The sequence below is a fragment of the Dendropsophus ebraccatus genome, chromosome 6 (assembly GCF_027789765.1).
Source record: "Dendropsophus ebraccatus isolate aDenEbr1 chromosome 6, aDenEbr1.pat, whole genome shotgun sequence".
Lineage (NCBI taxonomy): Eukaryota > Metazoa > Chordata > Amphibia > Anura > Hylidae > Dendropsophus > Dendropsophus ebraccatus.
The window spans coordinates 106,431,800-106,457,412 of record NC_091459.1 but is presented as its reverse complement, the minus strand read 5'-3'; the positions used below and the strand labels follow the sequence as shown (position 1 = coordinate 106,457,412).

Genomic DNA, 25,613 nt, shown 5'->3' with positions numbered 1-25,613 from the left:
GCTTCCAGCACCTTGTTGTATCTATGCCACGAAGAATTGAGGCAGTTCTGAAGGCAAAAGGGGGTCCAACCCCTTGCATGGTGTACCTAATAAAGTGGCCGGTGAGTGTATATATATATATATATATATATATATATCACTTCCAAGTGTCATATATCAGTACTTCTTCATATGGGTAAGTAATGCCAGTTTAATTCATGCCACCTAAGAGAGCTGCAAGCTTGGAGTTGTAAAGGAATTATGATGAGGACATATGGGATAAGAGAGAAAAAGAGATAGAGAAAAAACTAAGAAAAAGAGCGAATAAGAGGAAAAACTAAGAGAGAGAAAAAAAAACAGAAAACTAAGAGAGAAAGAAATTAAAAACTAAAGCCCCTATTCCACGGGATGACCATAGGAGGAAACGAGCACTGTCAGTGCTTGTACACGCAGCAGCAGCAGCGAGCGGGTGAGTCCGGGGGGGGGGGGGGGGATGTTGCGGGGGGCTGCCCGGGTGATCGCTAGATCATTTGGGCAGCCCATAGCATATAGTAGCGGTCTGCTGTCACCGCTCCAATTCCACAGAGTGGCGGCATCAGATCGTGTTGAACGACAAACAATCGTTCAAGTCAGCTGATCGTTGCCTTCCATTACACGGAACGACTAAGAGAGAGAGAGAGAGGAAAAACTAAGAGAGAGAGAAAGGTAAAAATAAGTGAGAGAATGAGAGGGAAGTAAGAGAGAGAAACAAAGAAAAACTAAGAGAGAGAGAGAGAGAAATGAAAAACTAAGAAAACTAATAAAGATGGTGTCAGGACCAGTGACACGAAACACACAGAGACAGTGAGCCCTGAGCTCAGCCCCTCCCACTGTCCCTACCTAATTGCCGCAATCTGCCCTAAAATGGCAGCGGACAACTTGGCGGTGATCCCTGGCCTGGATACGTGATACAATAGACAAGACAAAATGAACAAACACAATAAGAATGGTCAGCAATCCGGGTAACAACAGTCTGGCAGCAAAGGTACAAAATCAGGATCCAAAAGAGTAGTCAAATAACAGGCAATATGATCAGGGGCAGGCAGCAAGCAAGGGAGGTCAAAAGATACAAGGCAGAAATCAGGAGAAGCAAAGAAACAGAACCACAAGCAGGCAGAGACTAAGTCAATAACCGGCCAGGCACAGGCAGAAGCTGAAGTCTTGGGGCGGGTTCACACTACGGAATTCTCGCGGACAATGTCCGCGGAATTCCGTCAGCTGTCCGCCCGCACGGGCACGCGCTTTTCCGCCGGCTCCATAGACACCATTCTATGAGCCGTCGTATTCCGCGATCCGCTGAAAGAAGTGACATGACACTTCTTTCAGCGTATAGCGGAATACGCCGGCCCATAGAATGGTGTCTATGGAGCCAGCGGAAAAGCGCCCAGATGTGCGGGCGGACAGACAGCGGAATTCCGCGGACATTGTCCGCGAGAATTCCGTAGTGTGAACCCGCCCTTAAATAGGACACCAGGAACCAAGTCCAGAAGATGATAGGAGGGACCAGCTGTCAATCACTGAGGCAAGGCAGGTTAACTGTTACATGACCAGAGGAAACTTAGCAGCAAAGACACGGGTGGGGCAGGGAAAACAATTAGCAGACCAGAAGGAAAAAGACACAGTTCAGACAGGGCAAAAACAAGGCAAACAAAACACAGAATAAATGGAAGATTATGGCCAAAAGCGCAGTCTTGGTCGTACCTTACGCATCGAGGACTGCGCCAAAGTTGCATTCATGACAGATGGAGAGAAAAGAAAAACTAAGGGCCCTATTACACTAAAAGATGTCTGACAGATTATCTGACAGATTTTTTCAGCCAAAGCCAGGAACGGACTATAAACAGGGAACAGGTCGTAAAGATAAGACTGAGATTTCTCCTCTCTTCAAATCCATTCCTGGCTTTGGCTGAAAAAAATCTGTAAGATAATCTGTCAGACATCTTTTGGTGTAATAGGGCCTTAAGAGACAGAGAAAAAAAAAGGAAAAGCAGAGAGAGAGAGAGAGAGAGAGAGAGAGAGAAAGGAAAAACAGAGAAAGAGAGAGAAAGGAAAAACAGAGAAAGAGAGAGAGAAAAAGGAAAAACTGAGAAAGAGAGAGAGAGAAAGGAAAAACAGAGAAAGAGAGAGAGAAAAAGGAAAAACTGAGAAAGAGAGAGAGAGAGAGAAATTAACAGAGAGAGAGAGAGTGAGAGAAAGAAAAGAAAAACTAAGGCTGACTGAGTGAGAATGAAAGGAAAAACTTAGAGAGAGAGAGAGAGAGAGAGAGAGAGGAAGAACTAAGAGAGAGAATAGTAAAATTAAGAGAGAGAATGAGAGTAAAAACTAAGAGAGAGAGGGTGGAAAACTAAGAGAAAGAGAGAAAAACCTAAGAGAGAGAGGGAAAAAAAAAATAGAGAGAAAGGAAAACTAAGAGAGAGAGAGGGAGACAAAAAAGAAAAACTAAGAGACAGAGAAAAAAAGGAAAAACTGAGACAGAGAGAGGGAGGGAGAGAGAGAGAGAAAACTAACAGAGAAAGAAGTGAGAAAGGAAAAACTAACAGAGAGAGAAAGAAAGAAAAAACTAAGAAATTGAGAGAGAATGAAAGGAAAAAATTAGATAAAGAGAGTAAAAACTGAGAGAGAATAGTAATAATAGGAGAGAGAGAGAGAGAGAGAGAGAGAGAGAGAGAGAGAGAGAGAGAAAGAGAGAGAATGAGAGTAAAAACTAAGAGAGAGAGAGAAAAAGTAAAAATGACGAGAGAGTAAAAACTAAGAAAGAGAGGGAGGGAAAAAACTAAGAAAGACAGAATAGTAAAAATGAGAGCGAGAGAAAGAGAGAATATTAGAGTAAAAACTAAGAGAGAGAGGGAGAGTGTGTGTGTGTGTGAGAGAGAGAGAGGGTGAAAAACAGAGAAAGGAAAATCTAAGTGAGAGAAAAAAATAAAGAGAAAGGAAAACTAAGAGGGAGAGGGTAAAAACTAAGAAAACTAGGAAAGATGGAAGAGAGACAAAAAAGGAAAAACTAAGAGAGAAAAAGAGACTGTTGTATAAATAATAATTCCCTATATAAGCTATTATGGCGTATCACATATAATGTGGGTCACCATCTAGGCTCATAGCGTCAATACGATAACAAAAATGTAAATCTCTCTCAGTGTGTGTGCATGATATTTCAGGTGATGTCAGCATGCAGCATTATATGTCTTGCTTTATTATTATGTGCATTCAGCATTTTATTGTAGTTTGGAGCCATAAATCACTTTTACTAAATGTTATGTAGACAAGTGAGTAAATTCTCTGCATTGTGTCTATAAAGCGGCGGAGTCCAGGAAGGATTTTCCAGCCTTGTGCAGCTGATTCTCTGCTCTCAGCCATTAATGCTGGTGTGAGCGCAGCCCCCACTGCTGAGTGGCAGCCCCCCTGAGAGGTGCTTTCCACACCCCCTTTAAATCCAGCACACATAAAAAGACAGAGCTGATCCAACTGCCAAATGGCCACATGGTGGAGCTTTGCAGGCACTGTGTACTCTCACACAGATGCCTTTAACCCCTTAGATCACAAAACTCTTACAAAATCCCTCATAGAAAAAAAAGTGGAATCTATATGAGAGGCTGGTGTTTATATTGCACTGCATGCTCCTGCCACAGTATACATGGCTTTTCCTAGTTTCAGTCCCAGCTGCAGTAACAGCAGCAGTGTCACCTGCAGAAGTAGCCATCACTATGGAACAGATCAGGCAAACTTATCCCCAACTGGCCACCTGCTGGTAGCCGTGTCCCTTGGAATCATTGGAAGTTTGGGCTTCTTGAATAACTTATTGGTCCTTGTCCTTTTCTGCCACTACAAGGTCCTGCGTTCACCCATTAACATGCTCTTGATGAACATCTCCCTGAGTGACTTGATGGTCTGCATCCTAGGCACTCCATTCAGCTTTGCAGCCAGTACACAGGGACGCTGGCTCATTGGGAAGGCTGGCTGCATTTGGTATGGATTTATCAATACACTTTTTGGTAAGTTTCCTTTTCTATTCTCTGTAGAATAATTATTATGTTGTGCATTGCTGAGCTGTCAATGTTCTTACGTCTTTCAAGGCAAACCTACAATGTTGTCAGCGATTTATAAATAAAAGCCAAGGCTACATTTGCCGCAAAGCAGAAAAAGTTTGTTATCGATTTGTCTTTTATTTGTGATGCATTAACCCTTTGTTATTCTTTTATTAATTTTTTTTTTAATATTTAAATTACCCATGAGCATCCCAATATTTTTTTTTTTTAGTTCTATTCTAGTGTACATGACCGCTACATAGTATGATGTACTGAAACATTTATAAGTAAAAGTATATATCTTGCAAAATGCTAAAACGTAAATGTAAAAGTTAAAAGTTTTCACAAGTTTAATGTCATGCCAAGATGTGTGCAGAGGGCTTGCTTTGCATATTGCCAACCCATAGCAGCCCACGTGTCACCTGTGTTATTCTGCATACCAGGACTTTTTTCTTATGACTTGTATAGTTGTACAGTGCAGGCCCCCACATGGACAGTAAATAGAGATGAGCGAACTGGGTTCGGGTTCGAGTCCATCCAAACCCGAACATTCGGTATTTGATTAGCGGTGGCTGCTGAACTTGGATAAAGCTCTAAGGTTGTCTGGAAAACATGGATACAGCCAATAACTATATCCATGTTTTCCACATAGCCTTAGGGCTTTATCCAACTTCAGCAGCCACCGCTAATCAAATGCCGAAAGTTCGGGTTCAGATCAACTCGAGCATGCTCCAGGTTCGCTCATCTCTAATAGTAAAGTGTAGGCCCATAACAAGGAATGGGGACTATATTAGCACAGGTGAGTGGGATGGCTGCAGAACTTGTTACATGATTTGTTATACATATAAAATGTAAATATTATATTATAAATATTTTGGAAACATAAACAGCACTAAGGACAAATAATATAAAAGTACCAGATTCTTATATAATGTGTAAAAAGCCAGCTATAAGGAGATTGTATTTTCTGCAGGATGCATAGCACTGGTTAGATGTATGGGTTTGGTAGGACCACAGTGTGAGCATGTGAGAATAAATCAGCAGAGAGTGTAGAAGCAGGCAGTGCTAAGAGGTGTGAGATTCAATTAGCTGCCTGGAGACTGCTGATTCATGGCAGGAAATCTGGAGGTTTTAAAGCACTACAAATACATGGTCACTTTCTTCCAGAGAGAGCATCACTCTTGACTCCTGTTTGGGCGCAGGTTTTGCAACTCAGTTTCATTGAAGTGAATGGAGCTTAATTGCAAACTACACCTGAACTGGAGATGAGTGGTGCTGTTTCTGGAAGAAAGTGGCCATGTTTTAGTAGCACTGATAGTGTTCCCTAGCCTGTGACAGAACTACAACTCTCATTATGTACCCATAGTTCAGTTTGTAGCACATAGCCTGTGGCTGGCAGGAAATAGTGGGTTCTGTAGAAATAAGGACTGTCTAAAGTTTCAAAACTTTTCTAAGTACAGTGGTACCTCGGTTCTTCTCGATTCTCAAACTGCTTTGAACTCAAACTGCATTTTCAAGAAAAGTTTGCTTTGGTTCTCAAACTCTTGCTTGGTTCTCAAACACTTTTCAGGCACCCAGTCTTGAAGTACTCGGTATCTGAACGCTTTTGCGGGTGTGGATGGTGGGTTGTACCTGGTGAGTTTAGTACTGGTGAGGCTTCACATACAGTACAGTACTGTATAAGATTACAGGAGTACATATACAGTACAGTAGTAGTACAGTCAATGCACCACCATCTCCCATCCTGTACTGTATAAGACTGCTGGAGTGCATATACAGTACAGTAATAGTACAGTCAGTGCACTGCCATCTCCCATCCTGTACAGTACTGTATAAGATTGCTGGAGTGTATATACAGTACAGTAGTAGTACAGTCAGTGCACCACCATCTCCCATCCTGTACTGTATAAGACTGCTGGAGAGCATATACAGTATAGTAGTAGTACAGTCAGTGCACCATCATCTCCCATCCTGTACTGTATAAGACTGCTGGAGTACATATACAGTACAGTAGTAGTACAGTCAGGGCACCATCTCCCATCCTGTACAGTACTGTATAAGACTGCTGGAGTGCATATACAGTACAGTAGTAGTACAGTCAGTGCACCACCATCTCCCATCCTGTACTGTTTAAGACTGCTGGAGTGCATATACAGTACAACAGTAGTAGTACAGTCAGTGCACCACCATCTCCCATCTATTACAGTGCTGGGATGGGGGTGCTCTATACAGTAAAGGATGAGTGAGGAGTCGGTGACTACTGTACTATAATTGCTGGTTTTGTTGAATGTTTCTTGTGTATAATGTCCTGTACAGTATAGTGCTGTTCTGTAATGTCCTGTACAGTATAGTGCTGTTCTGTCCTGTACAGTAGTGATTATACTGAGCACTTATCAATGTAATATATGGGTACTGTAGGTAATTATTGGTGGCTGCTGGAACCAATTAAACACATTTACATTATTTCCTATGGGAAGACACTGCTTGGTTCTCAAACTGCCTTCCGGAACCAATTAAGTTCGAGAACCGAGGTACCACTGTACCTGGAACTTGTGAGTGTATATAGAAAGTAAGAAAATGAAGTGAATGTGTTTGAGATTATTGGATTTAGGCCATGTTTACACAACGTATTAATGTAATTAACAACAGTCATTCTTTTTAGTGAAAAGAATGTTCATTGGTAATTAAATCAAGAAGTTTGCATTAATTTCAAAGCAATAACAGCCGTAGTTTATACACACAGTATACACTATGGCCGTTGTTGAACTGCGGCCACAGAAAATAATGAACATTTCTATTTTTTACGGCTGTAGTTCTGCGAACAGCGGCTGTAGAAAATTGTTGTGCTTATAATGTAAAGTACGGCTTCCTGCCGTACTTTATATTGTGTTCAATGATCATGTAATACAGCGGCCATAGTTTGCTACTGAATACAATGGTCGTAGTAACTACAGCCGCTGTATTACATTGTGCAAACATAGCCTTAAAGGAGAAGTCAAGCGGAATTTTTAAATTAAAGTATTGTGATGCCCCCCAAAAGTTATACAAATCACCAATATACACTTGTTATGGGAAATGCTTATAAAGTGCTTTTTATCCTGCACTTACTACTGCATCAAGGCTTCACTTCCTGGACAACATGGTGATGTCACGACCCGACTCCCAGAGCTGTGCGGGCTGTGACTGCTGGAGAGGATGATGGCAGGGGGACACTGAGAGACACAGGGCACTGGAGGGACACTGAGCATCCCTCTGCCATCATCCTCTCCAGCAGCCACAGCCCGCACAGCTCTGGGAGTCGGGTCGTGACATCACCATGTTATCCAGGAAGTGAAGCCTTGATGCAGTAGTAAGTGCAGGGGAAAAAAACACTTTATAAGCATTTCCCATAATAAGTGTATATTGGTGATTTGTATAACTTTTGGGGGACAATACAATACTTTAATAAAAATTTCGCTGGACTTCTGCTTTAAAGTGAACATGGCAGAAAATAAAGTTGGTAGAGAAAGGGGGATTCCATAGACTAGGGCCATCATTAATGCCCTCATCAAAGGGAATAAAGGCAACTAGGTGTAAATAAATGACCAGAATCCTATTGGACATTTTCACAGCCTTAGATTATAAGTCATTTCTTTAATAGGTCAATGCTTGTGTATCTTATTAATACAGAACAGAGGGAGGCTATTAGAAGCTGATACTAGGATTAGTTTGTATTCACTGTCACTAAGCGCTCTGATTCTTCTCTGCTTCATTGATAATATGTATTCTTAGTTCTAACAGCTTGTCTGTTTTAGAATGTATTAAAGAATTTTCTCACTGAAGCGTGCACAGAGCCGTCACACTACAGGTCAGGTCATACTGAGATCCTGAGGGGGGGCTCCACTTTTTAGGAGTAAACTTTATCTGTTCTAAGTTAAAAAGTAAAATATGGTAATTTTGTTGAATGTAACAATGACACCAGAGACTTGTAGTATATACATGAATCCTAATACTATAACATTTGCTCACATTTTCACTTTCGAAGAGAAGGGGGGGATAATTTTCTGAATACTTCCCTCTCTATGTTATACCATGTTTCCCTGAAAATAAGACAGTGTCTTATATTCATTTTTGCTCCCAAAGATGCGCTAGGTCTTATTTTGAGGGTGTTTCTTATCTTTCCATCTTTCCATGAAGAAAAATTCACAGGTCACATGCACAGCAGGGACAGAGTGTGTGTTACGGTGGATTCTGGCCACCAGGGGGAGCTCGGAGGCGGATTATAATGTGGGCGGTTTGGGCGGCCGCCCGGGGCCCGAGGCTCCGGGGGGCCCATGCCGCGCCGCCCACATTAGGATGTTACAGAGCAGCACATCACTTTCGGGGGCCCGATGGGCCCCTGAGTAATGTTCTGCTGTGGCGCGCTGTGCCTGGAGTCCGCCATGGTGCCGCCCCCTATCTCCGATAGTCCGATCCCCTGCCTGGTTGGCTGAACTATGGGAACTCCCCTTCCGTCCCGGGCGGCACTTTGCTCTCTGACCCCTGTGTGCTTACGCTGCTCCAGGTGGGCGGGCCGTGGGATGCAGTTGAGAGGAAGGAGCTGGCGTCTGGCGATGCTGCATGAAGTCAGCTGAGCCTGAGCTGACGTGCAGTGCACCGCCACCCATGCTGAAGAGGAGCAGCTAAGGGGGTGCCCAGAGGCGCCCGACACCGCCCAGCTCCTGCCCTGGCCATGTAATCGTCGCCCCCTCTACCTCCCCTTCCCTACAGACCTCACTAATCTCCTCTGACGGCGGCCGCTTCCTCTCCCCCTGTGCGGATCTGCATCTCTCTCAGACAGATCCTCTAGCAGGCCAGTGATGACGTCCTCGGGCCTGCTGGAGGATCCGTGCGGCAGCTGACAGGCTGGAGAGCAGAGGAGAGAAGAGAGGAAGACCGGGGCCAGGATTAGGTGAGTATATTGGTTTGTTTTGTTTTCTTTTGTGTTCATGCAATGCAGGGGGGCTATGGGGATAATGCAGGGTGTCCCCTATAGTGTGCCCCTGTCCCCTGTATTATCTGTGGTGTTACATAGGACTACAGGTGACATCTACTCCATTATCTGTACTCAGAGATATCACTGTGTTATCTGTGCTGTTACATACGACTGAAGGTGACATCTACTACATTATCTACTCAGAGGGATATCACTGTGTTATCTGTGGTGTTACATAGGACTGCAGGTGACTACTCCATTATCTGTACTCAGAGATATCATTGTGTTATCTGTGCTGTTACATAGGACTGCAGGTGGCATCTACATTATCTGTACTCAGAGATATCGCTGTGTTATCTATGCTGTTACATAGGACTGCAGGTGGCATCTACATTATCTGTACTCAGAGATATCACTGTGTTATGTGGTGTTACATAGGACTGCAGGTGACTACTACATTATCTGTACTCAGAGATATCACTGTGTTATCTGTACTGTTACATGGGACTGCAGGTTACATCTACTACATTATCTGTACTCAGAGATATCACTGTGTTATCTGTGGTGTTACATAGGACTGCAGGTGACTACTACATTATCTGTACTCAGAGATATCACTGTTATCTGTACTGTTACATGGGACTGCAGGTTACATCTACTACATTATCTGTACTCAGAGATATCACTGTGTTATCTGTGGTGTGACATAGGACTGCAGGTGACTACTACATTATCTGTACTCAGAGATACCACTGTGTTATCTGTGCTGTTACATAGGACTGCAGGTTACATCTACTACATTATCTGTACTCAGAGATATCACTGTGTTATCTGTGGTGTTACATAGGACTGCAGGTGACTACTACATTATCTGTTCTCAGAGATACCGTGTTATCTGTGCTGTTACATAGGACTTCAGGTGACTACTACTACATTATCTGTACTCAGAGATATCACTGTTATCTGTGGTGTTACATAGGACTGCAGGTGACATCTACTACATTATCTGTACTCAGAGATACCACTGTGTTATCTGTGCTGTTACATAGGACTGCAGGTGGCATCTACATTATCTGTACTCAGAGAGATATTACTGTGTTATCTGTGCTGTTACATAGGACTGCAGGTGACTACTACATTATCTGTACTCAGAGAGATATTACTGTGTTATCTGTGCTGTTACATAGGACTGCAGGTGACTGCTACTACATTATCTGTACTCAGAGATATCACTGTGTTATCTGTGGTGTTACATAGGACTGCAGGGACATCTCCTACATTATATGTACTCAGATATCACTGTGTTATCTGTGGTTTTACATAGGACTGCAGGTGACAGCTATTACATTATCTGTACTCAGAGATATCACTGTGTTATCTGTGGTGTTACATAGGACTGCAGGGACATCTCCTACATTATATGTACTCAGATATCACTGTGTTATCTGTGGTTTTACATAGGACTGCAGGTGACAGCTATTACATTATCTGTACTCAGAGATATCACTGTGTTATCTGTGGTGTTACATAGGACTGCAGGGACATCTCCTACATTATATGTACTCAGATATCACTGTGTTATCTGTGGTTTTACATAGGACTGCAGGGACATTATATGTACTCAGGGAATTAAAGGAGACCTGTCACCCCCTGCGCCGGGGTGACAGGCTCCCCACCCCCAGATAGATCCCCTTATACTTACCTCATGTCGCTGAGTCCCGCTGCCGGAGCCGGTCCCGGGACGGAGATATCCCGGTGAGAAGCCGGCGCGCGCGCTGTGGAGAGAGGTCCGGCGTCCATAGAGAATGAATGGAGCCGTGCGCGCGCAGCAGAGAGGAGTCCGGCTCCATTCATTCTCTATGGGCGCTGGACTCCTCTCCACAGCGCGCGCGCCGGCTTCTCACCGTGATATCTCCGTCCCGGGACCGGCTCCGGCAGCGGGACTCAGCGACATGAGGTAAGTATAAGGGGATCTATCTGGGGGTGGGGAGCCTGTCACCCCGGCGCGGGGGGTGACAGGTCCTCTTTAAGTTGCTGGAAATGTGCGGAGCCTTAGATGTTTGTCTGGCAGGTTCTGATGAGACGAACTGTAGCTGGAAGAAATCATTACTTGGTCCGGGCCAGAGAAAAAGGAAAGTGACGCCTAAGATCAAAGAAGACGTCATCTGTAAGTTACATTTCTGTATTCAGTAGAACATTATTTGGTAGGGGTGCAGCACTGCTCTATGCAGTAATACTCACACTTCTTCCTAGTAACCCAAGTAACCCCCCTTTCCTTCCCTACTTCATCCACCACTTAACCTGAGAGAAAAAAGGCTTTTTGACAGGTACACAGGCGTCGGTTGTTGATGGACCGGGGGGGGCCCAGGTTAGGTGGACAGCCCGGGGCCCAGGGTACATTTAATCCGCCACTGGCAGTAGGTGATGGGATAATGGTGGACTGTGTGCAGCTCTACATCTGGCGGTAGGAGACAATGGGGATGGTGGCAAGCGACTATCCTCTTGATACCTTGCCTGCACATTTACATGTTATGGCCGCGAAAAATAACATTGGAATTGGTGTCAGGTGACGTTCATCACGTCCTGCATGCAGCGGCTCTGCAACAGACAATAAAGGTAGGGGACAACGGCAGCGAACTAAAAAGATTCACAGCTGAATGCCCTGGTGTTCTGTTTGGCGGGCATGCTTCCAAACAAAAAATTTGCTGGGTCTTACTTTGGACGGTTATATTTAACAATTCAACAAAACCTCTACTAGGTCTTATTTTCAGAAAAACAGGGTAGTTACTGGTGCAGCAAAATGAAGGATGCATGTAGTACACGTCACCATGAGTTAATTATATCTGTAGCCATGTGATTCAAACGGAACTATATGTAAGTTTGGTAGAGCTTGGCACAACCATTACTTACTAAAACACCAGTGGAACCCCTCAAAAGTGGAGACCAAGGGTGTGAGAGAGATAACCCAACAAAAATCTTTTTCTTTTAAATTAACTGGTTTCAGAAAGTTATATAGATTTGTAATTTACTTCTATTTAAAAATCTCAAGTTTCCCCATACTTATCAGCTGCTGTATGTCCTGCAGAAAATGTTGTTTTCTTTCCAGTCTGACAAAGTACTCTCTGCTGCTACCTCTGTCCGAGACAGGAACTGTCCAGAGCAGGAGAGGTTTTCTTTGGGAATTTGCTGCAACACTGGACAAGTCCTGTCACGGACAGAGATGTCAGCAGAGAGCACTGTGTCAGACTGTCAGGTGATTTACAATTTTTTTCTCCAGAGTACCCCTTTAGCATAACCTACCGGCTCTTCCTAGGATATCTTTTGTACCAGTACTTGAATACATAGAAAAGAAAGTGACTGAAGATAAAGAACTTCTCTGCAGATTATGCTACCTCTTTTCTGACCTGATGATCTAAGTTTTGTAGATGAATGATTGTCTGAATTCAGGGTTCTGAACATTGTCTGGACCTTGCAGCCTTGATATGTACTGTATGCTAGAGAGCAACTGCTTACAAACAACTGAATGAGGCTGTAGGCCGGATTCATATACAGCAAGCACTTTTTCCATTTATTATTATTATTATTATTATTATTATTATTATTATTATTATTATTATTATTATTTCAGGACACTAAGTGTCGGTCACTGCAGCCTTCCATGTCTGTTGTACAAGTTGATTTAATTATGTAACTAAATGATTAAAAGGTTTCCGGACATATGACAAATAGTACAGTATGCATAATGCCAGAACCTTGATGTAAACTTGACATAACCCATTAAAAAATCAATACCGTCCATTAGATTCCATTGGAATCCATTTGGAAACAGACCCATCATAGCTGTCATGGCCTTATTATAAATGACACCAAAGTATCCAATAGTCCTCACTTTTGTCCCAAGTGCCTCAGTCGCTGTTTGTTACAAATGATTATTTTTAAAAACTGCCTGGTTTGGTAACATTAACCCTTAACAGTGTATTTAGTGCTTATACAATTAAGCCCCTGAGACCTCCCTCCATGGAGCACAGCTATTTCCCAGTCTCTACATTTCAGTGAGCAGGATCAGAGCTGTTGTTTATGCCCAGTAGTACACATACAGGACTTTCTTTACCATATCTCTCTGACCATTCACAGCACAGCACATAGTCCTTTCTGCTATGCCATGACATATTACTCAAGAAAGTGCATTGAACAGGCTGCATTGTGCTGGGTTGAATTACAGTACACTTCTTAAAATGGCTTGTGGGGGAGAATGGGTTACTGATGTGCTCACTTTGCCAGATGCTATGTGAGCAAAAATGAAGGAAACAATAGCACAGCAGGGGATACATTAAGGACTGAACCACTGCTGCTGCTGCAAAGATAACGGAAGGAGAGAAATTACACTGCATTACAGTGGACATACACAGTGAGAGATGAGAGGGAAGCATCAGTGTGGGCATCCACAAAAGGGGGGTAGGGGTATGATGGCACCAGTTTGAACAGAACCTGAAAGTGTTATAGGGATATTTATATGGAATGACTAAGCTTTAACAGTTATACTAGAACATTCCAAGCATCATTTCAGTTTGTATTTCATGGCTCAAATTAACCCTTTACAGTTTAGCATCACTGATGTCTGTTAGAGCTTAGGCAACTTGCTGACTGCAGCGTTATAGCAATGCCATCAAATAACTTCTTTGACATTGATTCTTATTTTTTCATACAGTATATCTATTGCTGTTATATATATCTTTCATGTAAGTCATAACTTTCATGTCACTGCTTCACCAAGCTGTAGCTTATAATATAGGAGTCCCTGTCACCACTTCTGCTATTTTTTATATAATTTCCCATCCATATAGACAGACTATTGTATTGCACAGTATAACTTCTAGGATTGCGGAGTTTTATTGATTTTTTTTTTCTTTTATCGTGCATTGATGTTGTACAATTACTATTACACTTGTCTTAAAAACTAATTAATTGTAACGATTCTTGTCCCATGTAAATGCGTCTTTCTATAATTCTTCATGGATTGAATTTTCAGGGATGAGCAGTTGCACCAGCCTAGGATCACTAAGTCAATGCCAATGTTTTTCGTAAAAGGGACTTTTGTTAGCAATTTTTTTTTCAATAACATAGCAACAATATCATCTGTGCCTAAGAAACTGATTTTGAGAAGATGGTGATAACCAATATGATCGCTAGATCATCCGGCCAGCCCGTAAAAGATAGCAGCGGTTTGTTGCCGCCACTCCTATTCCTAGAAGGGACGGGAGCATATCACTGCTATCCTCGTTGTTGACGTTTCAACAGGTTGAAAAACAACATGTGCATATTGGCTGAACGTTGTCTTCTATCACACTTAGCGATTATCGGGCGAATAAGGACGATAATTGCTTCATGTAATAGGGCCTTAACAGTGACTATGTTCCTCTCATGTATACTATATTTGTTAAGGACTCAAAAGTTTGGTCTACTAGGCTTTCAGTCCTACACAGAAAAAGTATACAGTGCATACAAGAAATTGACTGAGTGTTAGAGTATGTTAGGCAAATTAAAGTCAACAGGCCCGCTGGAGACACATTGTAATATACACTGATACATTTTTTTGAAGCGTTGGTGACATACATCAGTAATACATACATAAAACATGATTCGAATGAGCTTTATCATCATGAAACAACCAAGTTTATGCTTATGGGTGGTAATCATTGTAAATAAGGAAGGTTTAAAAGCAGCTTTAAAGTGACCCTGTCACCCTCTTTTTGCATTATGACTTCTCTACACAGGTGTAATGGGTAAATTAAGCGGCTTTCTTACCTTAACTGCTAAATTTACCCATTACACCTGTGTAAAGAAGTCATAATGCAAAAAGGGGGGGGGGGGACATTGTCACTCTAACTATGTTTGTTTAGATGGAAATACTTCTTAGTTTAAAATCTCTGTATGTGCTGCATAATGTATTCTATGTGCCTAATATATAATAAGTATTTATCTGCCTCTCTTCCCCTCTAGGGACTGTATCTTTGGTATCTCTGGCTGTGTTGTCATATGAGAGATACTGTACCATGCTTAGGTGCACAGAAGCAGATGTGACAAACTACAAGAAGGCTTGGCTGGGAATCCTGGTTTCTTGGTCTTACTCACTGTTCTGGACTCTGCCTCCACTTTTTGGATGGAGCAGCTATGGTCCAGAAGGGCCTGGTACTACTTGTTCAGTGAACTGGCACTCACGTGATGCCATAAACACATCTTACATTGTGTGCCTTTTTGTTTTCTGCCTGGCTCTGCCTTTCTTCATGATTGTGTACTGCTATGGAAGACTTCTGATTGCCATCAAACAGGTATGGAAAATTATGGCAGACTAATGGGGTGCTTACTACTACAATATTAATGTTATAATTTTTATTTTTGTTTGCTTTAGACATACACAGTGGCTACACCCAATGATGTATTCTAAAACCAGCACTTACTCCTCTCTGCTATTCCATTCAGTAAACTGAACTGAGCAGACTGACACTCTAGGGGGAGGATTTATAGCACAATATGATAGTTGGCTTGTAGAGGAAGAATAGGTTACTGCTGCACTGGCTTTTCAAGGTGCTATGTGATCAGAAAGGAAAAAAAAACAGCAGTAGAACAAGGAAGGGGACACAATAAAGAGAATCTGTCACTAGATTTTATGCTGTCTCAAATTTAGGGAGCTGAACAGAACAGTCTATTAGGGTATGTTCCCACTATGGAATGGGCGTGGAGACTTCAAGTGGATTCTGCCGCTCAGTTTCAGTGCCTTAAAGGGGTGCTCCAGCATGGGGGCACTTTTTGGGGGGGACCGGGGAGGAGGTGGCTGAAATAAAAGATGTCCATTTACCTCCCCGGTTCCATCGGCGGGTCCCGCATCACGGCTCTCCGGTGCCCGGTTCCCGGCCGCTTCCTGGTGTCTGGCGCCGCCTGAGACGCTACGTCTCAGGGCAGCTCAGCCACTCAGTGAAGGAGGCGGGATCCGAGCGGACTTCAAACGGATCCCGCCTCCTTCACCGAGTGGCTGAGCGGCCCTGAGACGTAGCATCTGGGGCGGCGTCAGATACCAGGAAGCGGCCAGACAACTGTTTGCCTATACACATTATATAGACACATTATAGATAGACAACTACCAATCAGCCGCTAGTGGGCAGAGGCAGCTAGTCCTCATTAATATCAAGGACTACCTAAGCACTTTTTTGCTGCTAAGATGATCTATGACACCTTAGATTCTCTGGAGGACAGAAAAAGTCTCATTTTGCATACACATAGGCCAGGATAAAAGTCCTTTTAGAGTCTTAAACGTGTGAAAAAAACATGTTGAAACAAAAAACACTAAACTGAGAGAGGCAACTCCAGGGTCAATGTTGTTTACCTAGAATTCCTAATATCATATTCTAAAAAAAATACTCCAAAAACCCGAGAGCCAGGAAAACCTTTTCCTGTTGGTTAGTTTATCAAAATGTCTGAATCATCTTCAGAAATATGTTGTCTGGCTTCTATCTAATAAAGGCCTGTAGGAGTCTGTAATTCCTTATGTTTCACTCTATTGTATGAGATCAAAGGACAAGAAAAACTTGTGGATTGTTCACATGGCATGAACTATGAAATCCTGGCCACGTCGCCACTGTTGATGGTTTTTACTAACAAACACTTCATGGTTCTGATCCATCTTTCACTTATTTAACTGGCTACAGCTATCAAGTCTGTTGACCTTCTCAACGCTAAGGGTTACCCTCTGGCTGATTCCTGTATGAGAGACCTTTGTTCTGCCAGTATCTTGCATTTGGATCTGTTTGTGTGATTTGTCCTTCCTCCATGTGAAGCTATGTTCTCTATGTTCTCACACAGGATTTGGTCAGTATATTGCCAAAACCAGGAGTGGGCCCAGAACACAGGAAACTGTATAAATGTTTTCACTGTAGTATTCTGTAAGCCTCCTAATAAATCTGGTGCTTCAGCCACTGCCCAGACGTTACATGTTGAAATGTATAATAGCTACTAGCTGGCATAGATTTGGGCTATAGTAAATATGAGGTACTAGTGTTTATTATACTAAATGCACCCACCCCTTTAACAGCAAAGCTACTTTTTTTTTTTTTTTTTTCAAAAGTAGTGGGTGCGCTGTATAGAAGATGAGCTTTGTGCAGATATATGCTACTTTTTTACACAAAAAATTACAATACAATACATAAATTTATAAAAGAAAATGTAGCCCTTTGTCTTCCTAAAAACCTAGACACATATGAGGGAGATGCTGACAGGTGTATGTGCAAATGCACGTGTGCCCACAGGGAGGGTTCTGAGTGTGCCATCTGGCATGAGTGTCTTAGGTTTACTACAGGACTATGCTATCAGTGTAGTGTGCTACAGGATGTATATACAGTAGCAGGGATTCCTGTCTGTGTAGGCACTGAGCAGTGATGCAGAGTACTGCATGAATTGCTGTTTACCTCTCAGCTATCAGTCCTGCAGGTAGCTGTTACTACAATTGTAGTGTCCCACTACTACTGGTTCTCTTGTCTTTACACAACCAGGTAAAACTAGTTGGTTCAGGTGTGATTTTAGCTGCATTCTCCACTGCAGCCACTAGGTGTCTCACTCCCCCTGTGCACTGCTGCAGTATATGTAAAAGCCTATGCTATGTTTATGTGTATTTGTTTTATTGAGCAGACAATCTATAGATGGTGCATCTTGTCACTTTACTTAGGGAATGGGTGGTATTGCTACGTAGGCACTATGTAGTATATTTGTTTGTAATGAAGGGTGATGGGCATAGCAGCCTTGTATACCATTGTTATTTCACAACTATAGCACTATAATATGGGAAACATATGGGGGAAAAAATTGTGATAAGAGGACAAAAGGGCATTTTTTTCAGATAGGGTATATTACAAGGGTTCTTTTTTTTTGCGCTATTGATTTATACAAAGTTGATTGAAAAAGCAGTGACCTTTCACACTAGTAAACTATATAGGGGGTTGTTAGAAGATACCACACATACCATAGTTGAATATAAGGCTGCTCTGACTACCAGGAAATTAAATACCATTAGTTTATCAAGCAGGGCATATTGTTGCTGACCCTGGAGCTGAATTAAATGGCTTTATGTTTCCCCTGACAGCAGGGGTGTCACAAATGCACCATCACTTCCAAAGTCTCTGTTAACACATCCATGCTGAGTAACTGAAATCCACCGGGACACATTAATGTATCTGACACTTGGAATCTTGTAATATTTAGGTTTTACTGTTCCTTGACCTTTTATTTGAAGGTTGTGGTGACTGACATCATACCAATAATTTACTTTTTCTTGGTTTTCTGTTTTGAGAAATTCTGCAGCTTACTGTTTTCAGTGCAGCAAAGCAGTATGCAGACAGAATTGTACTCTGTGGGGGACATTTATGAAGTTTTTTACGCCGGACTTATAAATGTCCCCGCATCTCCGGCGCTACGGAGATTTATGTAGAGGCGGACCGCCTCTACATAAATCCCGTGCACATCGGTGCGCACAGCCGAAAACCTACGCCACCTGAAAGGTGGAGTAGGTTTTCGGCGTATGTTTGCGCAGAAAAAATGATAAATCGTAACGCCCCCTCCACACCCCCTCCCCGCCCCCCCGGCGTACTCGGCGTGAAGTGCTGATATGCGAATATTTTATTTGCAAATCGGCCATTTGCGAATAAAAAATACGCAATTCAGCACTTTCCGCCGAAAATCATCCGTACGCCGGATGATACATGTCGCCCTATGTCTACACTACAGACATATGTGAAATTTGTTTTATGTATCCACTTTTTTTTTTTCTTCCTTTAAATGGTCACTCATTTTTCATACAACTTATGCTTAGTATACAGTATGTAAGCAGCATTCTAACTGCAACTTTCTTCTATTAAAATGCAGTTTTTACACTTAAAGGGGAACTATTAGCAGGTTAGACGAATCTAACATGCTGATAGCTCCCTATTGCTCACGAGGTGCTGAGGATGAAGCTATGTCTCTTACCTCCATCCTTGGTGCTGTTCCTGTACAATTTTAATGTAGTCATCTGTCTGGTATGGCCGTTTGGAGTTCTGCCCCACTCCCAGAATGCCAGCCATGGGCAGATCTGCGCTCTGGGGGGTGGGGCAGTACTCCAAACGGCCTTACTGTACAGAGCACTACACTAAAACAGTGCTGAGGATGAATGTAGGAGACATAACTTCATCCTCAGCAACTCAAGTGCAATAGGGAGCTCTAGCAGCTGATAGCTCCCCATTAAACATGTGTCTAAAGTTTCAGCCACTAGAGGTCTTGCTGCCCACTTCTAGTTGCTATGTTTAATCTGTCTCTAGTACCAGAGACATTGAGACAGAACAGTCAACAGACAACCTGCTTCTATAATAGACTTGTCGCTCTCTATAATAGACTTGTTGCTCTCCTGATCTGCTACCAGATGCATATACAGTACATATATACATAGAATGACAACTATTCTGGTAGTCTATTGGTCTATTGTACTGTCAATCTTTAGATAAGGCACACACACTGCTTAAGACGCAAAGAACTGAGATGCACAAAAAGTGGAGAAAGTACTTGAAATGCAAATAATCTAGTAGTAAAGAAAGGTATTTCCAGCATTTAATACTTAGTCAATGAAATCAATAGCTGTTTTTGATTTTCGTTACGTTTTAATTTACGTTATATTGAAATACATGAAATGAATTGACCTTTAAACGGGTTGTCCACATGAATATTTTTATAGATAAGAGTCCTAGTGGTACTCACCTGCTGCTGATCCTCCACCAATGTCATAGTTCCAATCATTATTGTTGAGAATTTTTTAACATATAGAAGATGCACAGAGATGCAAATTGGGAAGCACACAGCAGTGGGGACCAGCACCATCAGAACTGGTGTTTTTATATTTTCCACTTAACATGAGCACTTTTAAAATATTACAACTATTTATTTGAATTGAACAACCCCTAGCTGTTTTATGAATAGAGCATGACAAACATTTTTATCTTAGTGTAAAAGATAGAAAATAGTGCAAACTGCCCATAGCAGGCAATTATAGCTCAGTTGTCAGCTCTGGTTGTTAGAAAGCTGAGCTGTGATTGGTTTTGGAGGACTGTTTACACCAGTTGCTATTCTATATACTTTTACTAAATCAGAGTAAACATTTTAAAAATTAGATTTTGTGTCTTGTGTCTACAACCTGCGGCTACATATATGCTAGTGCGCCCCCTGATGTCCCTTTAAGAACAACCATCTAATGTTTCTAGTATGGAAGGCTTAGGTCACACATGCTTAGTAGCTCATTCCCACTTCCCAAGTCCTCAAGTAAGTCTTTCATAACTCAATTCCTCAAGTACTCCAAACAGGTCATGATTTGAGAATATCCCATACAAAGAACACCCATGGTTGTGACTGGTACACCTACCATAATAATGTCACCTGTGAAATAATCAAAACATGACCTATTGGGGTACTAGAGGACTGGAGTTGAGCAGCACTGCCCTAGTACTCAGGCAGCTAAATGCGTTCTTATATTGTACACGCCAGCCAATAAGAATTCGGATATTAAATATGGCTTCTTTTCATGGACCCTGGTGGACATATTAGCGTGTTTCCCCAAAAATAAGACGTTGCCTTATATTTTTTCCCCCCAAAAAACAGGCACTACTTCTTATTATTGGGGGATCCCGGAATACTCACCGAAAGAGCGCATCAGCAACGCGATGTGCAGCAGGTCAGCGGCGTGATGTGTGGCGGGTCAATGGTGTGACGTGCAGCAGGGTAACGTGTGATGGCGGTGTGCGCTGGGACGTGCAGAGGACGTGGGGGCCAAGGACCAGGCTGCCTGCGGTGCCGGTTTTGGAGGTTCACAAGGGGATTAGGTTAGTCTGGGGTGGCGGGGAGGTTGGTGGCCTTACTTTTGGGGGGTGCCTTACTTTCGGGAGGTGCCCTAGTTTAGAGTAAGGGGTGTCTTATTTTTGGTTGGATGCCTTACTTTAGACTAGAGTAGGGCGGACTCAACTGGTGGACTGGAGGCCAGCTGTCCGGACCCCTGCTGCTGCGCTCTGCACAGTAACTTTGAGCGCTCGTAATGAGAAAGTCTTGTGCTAGAGATGGACTGCGTGGGGTTCAGTGGACCCCGACATGGACCCCTTCTATTGGTGATACAGAACCATTTTGGTTTTCATATGACTTAATTTGTTTCTCTGCCATTTTTGCTTTGTGTCCATCAGGCTACAGGTCCACATACACATTTGCATGTATTTATGTTTTTTTTTTTTTTTTTTGCTTCTTAGCTTGGGCCATTGCAATTAGTTGTAGGAGGGGTCCATATATGTGTACATGTCGGTATGTCCTGGTACTGTCTTTATGGTACACGGTTCCTTGTTTGTTGTGTTTTTAAATGATTTTATCTTGTATGTATTGCACTTGTAGTTTCATACACTAATAAAGATTTACATTGTTTATTTCTAAGGATACAGTTTATTCATTGTGGATGTGCCACCCATTCATGTATGGCATGTCTTTTTTTTTCTTCTGTTTAGTCAAATCAAGCAATTGAAACTGTTTTGTGAGCTATACCAGAAAAATGTCTATATTTAATATTATATCATGGGACAAACCCTTTAAATTAACATAGGCAACGGATGTCCCATACACAGCTGCCTTTCGGAAGTGGCTTCGGAATATGTACACCGTTAACTACATCAATCTACCACCTACATTTTAGATACTGAAAACATAGATCTATAAAGAACTCGTCATAAAAGATAAAGGCAGAATATTTTACTGAACACGTAAAACTACATTCAGCCACTTGGAATTCATGAATTTCTTTGTTTCATCTCGTTCTATTCAATGACATTGATAAAATGCCTGTTCCCAGGAAGCGTGTTTTCACATCGCTTCTTCATTCATAAATTGCAGTTCCTACAACTGTCAGGTGGTGTCACCTGTGAATAACCGTCCCATATTCTTAGTCAGATGGAAACTTCTGTGATGCTCAATAAGAAGCGATGTAAAAGGCAAATTAATTGGGTTTATATAAAAAGATTGAGGTGAGATGAGCAATAAGCAGAGAAGTAATTGTATTCATTATCTACCTGGTAGAAACATTTTTCAATAACTATAACAGCAACATCACGATCCAAAGTATTGGAGGCATAAATATGATCCTGCGCCATTATATAATAATAGTTGTGTAGAAACAGCATTCTGCTTTTTGGGTTACTTAATTAATAAAATGAAAATTCTTATAGGTGGATTCAAAGGAGTTAAAGGAGTCTAGTGCTGTTCAATGACTCCTTAAAGGGGGGTTTCAGGCTACATTGCAGTAAACATATTAATTATATAATACTATGCAATAACCTCCCAATTAATTCCCATTTACAAACTTTCCAAATTCTTGAAAGTGTGGCCATGGTCATGTGACACTGCCACTATCAATGTACCATTTCTGATGATTATTTTGTGATTCCTGCAGCTATGTGGCTGCTTGAGTGTATTAATCTGGAACCTAGCGCCTCTTTGTAAAATGAACTTTATTGACAATCTTTAAAGGGGTTATCCAGCGAAAATCTTTTTCTTTCAAATCAACTGGTATCCGAAAGTTATATAGGTTTGCAATTTACCTCTATTAAAAAAAAAATGGGGAATCCCCATAGAAAACCTCTCCTGCTCTGGACAGTTCCTGTCTCGGACAGGGGTGGCAGCAGAGAGCAGTGTGCCAGACTGAAAATAAAACATAATTTCCTGCATGTCATATAGTAGCTAATGAGTATGGAAAGAATTTAGATTTTTTTTTAATAGAAGTAAATTACAAATCTATATAACTTTTTGACACTAGTTGATTTGAAAGAAAATTTTTTTCGCTGGACAACCCTTTTAAGAACATGACATAGACAAAAAGCCTTCATATACATAAAAATATCAATGCATTTTAGACCTTTTGTTCACAGTACATTACTCCCAGTTTAGTCAGCACACTCAGCCCTATAACTCAGCCAATATGGCCTAACCAGAATCGCCTATGGTCTAGCACAGATTAGTACTGTGCCTGTGTCCCCAACTCAGATGATGTCAGAACTACTAAGCCTGATAATAGACCCAAAAATTGTGTAAGCCAAAAGTGTTTCACATAGACATGCACGTGAGCGCTATGGAATCCGGTCTGCATCTTGATGGATATGGAGGGTATGGCCCCAATTGAACTTACGACCACTGTCAGCAGCAGTCAGCTGTCACAACTAGATTGAAGCTATTAGGTTATGTTTGCCTATAGTGGATTTGTTGCAGAAATTTCTTAGGTTGGAAAACTGTTCCATAAATGTGAAAATCTTTATTTGAACATACTCCGATGGCCTTTGGGATGTTAACAACAACTTGGTACTTTGGCAACAACAGTGCGGTGCTCTATAATGTAATCACTATTACATTATAGTTACACATACATATTTAGGGTATGTTCACACTGAGTAAATCAGATCTTCTTCTTGGAGTGGAGAGCGGCGGCAGCGGAGGAGTGTGTGCTCTCCAATAGACAGGCTATGGCAGACTGAAACTGGCGGGATTCCGCGGTGGAAAGTTGATTTATTCAGTGTGAACATACCCTTAGGCTAGGTTCACACTATGTGACAATAAAGGCAAATAATGGCCATTATTAATTATTATTATTATTTTTATTATTGCCCTTATTGTTATTTGACCTTATTTTTACATTGTTGGTACATAGCCTTAAAAAAATACACAGAACATTTTAGCTAGATTTCAAATAACCAAGTTAGAATGACATGACAACAATCACAGTTACAGCTGTAGCTCTTATAGCACCGGATCAGCTGCACTGTAATTCTGCACTATAAATTCACCTTGTTGTTAAATTCTACGTCTCAGATGTATAAATCAGAAGTCGGAAAATCATTAAAAGACACAATTCACAAACTGTCATCATCCAGAACTGAGGAGAGAGGGGGAAAAAAATCCTCTGTGGATGGAACCACTGGGGAACCATTTATCCTGTTGGCTGTGAAAAATATAAAAATAGATGATAGATAATAGATAAATAAAAAGGAAATAGTTATACAGTACTAATAAAGGTAATGGCAAATAAGGCTGCCCCAGGCCACTTAAACAGAGGAGGTATAGCAGCTAATATTAGAGGTAGAGTAGGTGTCTGGACTGTGCGCTGGCGCTCCTCGGTTCAAGCTGTGCGGCTGAGAAGGCGCTGAGTTGGTGCATTCCAGAATCCTGTCTGAACACAGGTTTATTTGAGGTTTGTTCAGCCCCACCCGTCTTGCTTCTTGTGCCTTGGCAGCTTGAGGGTTAACCTGCTGCTGTGCAGGTGAGCTGTGTGGAGGATCAGGGGCTGGTTCAATCAGCTGCTGGACTGATTTCCCGATCCTGTATAAATAGTAGGTAAGCCCAGCATTCTGAGCTGGCTATTAGTTGTTACTAGTCCCAGCTCCCCTGCTCCTTTCCCAGCTTTCCCCTGTCCTAATACCCTTGCTATTGTTCTGCCAGTTTTCTGACCTTTTGTCTGACCTCCGACTATCCGCTCTCTTTCTGATTTTGTACTGCGTTGTCCGATTGGTTTTGACTTGGCTAGCTGACTCTCCTCCATTTTGTTTGTTTGTCTGTCTACGTTCTGTGTGTTCTCAGTGTAGGGACTGACTCGGTGGTTTTCCCCGGCCATTTAGGGGCGTGCGTGGCAAGTAGGCAGGGACATTGGTTGGGGCAAGTTCAGGGCTCACTGTCTTGTCCGTGTCTCCCCAGCCTGACAGTAGGTCTACTTGATGTGTGTTACCATACTGACCACTAATCTTAATTTGTCTGCCCTTAAAGGGGATCTTCCAGAATTTTAAGCTACCAAAATTGCTGACAGTCCCATTAAGTTAAGTGGGTCATACCTTAGGTCTTGGTCTTTGTTCTGTGCCCTGATCACTGCAGCAAGTGTTAAAAATGTTGGTTCTTTTTTTCCTTGCTGAGAGCTCTTTGCATTGAGTGCCGCCCTCAGCTCTCATCTCCAATCATAAGACCACTAGAGCTATCAATCACACATTATAGGTGGGACCAGTAAAGCTGTTAATGCAGAGAACTCCAGGTACTCTGTGCCCTCACTTAGCTTTATGGGGCTCTCAGCAGTTTGGGCAGATAATTGAGAGGAGGTATGTAGTCTTTATTTATTTTGGTAATAGGGGCCTGGGAACAACTATGTACATTGGGGGTAACTACCTCCTGGAGGGAACCTATCTACATTGGGTCAATTACCTCCCGGGAAGCACCTGTCTGCACAGCGGGTAACTACCTTCAGGCATCATCTATTTACACTGGGGCAACAATCTACTTGGGGCACCTATCTACCTACTGGGGGCCATTATCTAGTTGGGGAACATTTCTGTGTACTGGGGAGCATCTATCTACATAGTGGGGGTACAGCTATCTACCTACTAGGGGCACCTATCTATCGTTTGAGAGACTATGGGAGGAAGAAATGTAGGGATGGTACTGGAAAAGTGCAGAGCCTAAAATATTTGTTAAAAAGATTCTGTTATTTCATTCAACCTTCATTCAGTGTATAATCTATTTTGCCCCCGAAACCTCAGAAACTCATCTAT

The 25,613-nt window shown here is 42.2% G+C and overlaps 1 protein-coding gene across 1 annotated transcript in view; it reads left to right on the top strand.

Moving 5' to 3' along the window:
• The first annotated feature begins 3,543 nt into the window (after positions 1-3,543).
• LOC138794977 (vertebrate ancient opsin-like) overlaps positions 3,544-25,613 on the top strand; it is a 90,606-nt gene continuing 68,536 nt past the window's right edge. Inside the window, exons 1-2 of the mRNA XM_069973915.1 lie at positions 3,544-4,007; positions 14,995-15,323. Coding sequence (XP_069830016.1) covers positions 3,650-4,007; positions 14,995-15,323 — 687 coding nt within the window. The 5' untranslated portion in view covers positions 3,544-3,649. The remainder of the gene's footprint in view (positions 4,008-14,994; positions 15,324-25,613) is intronic.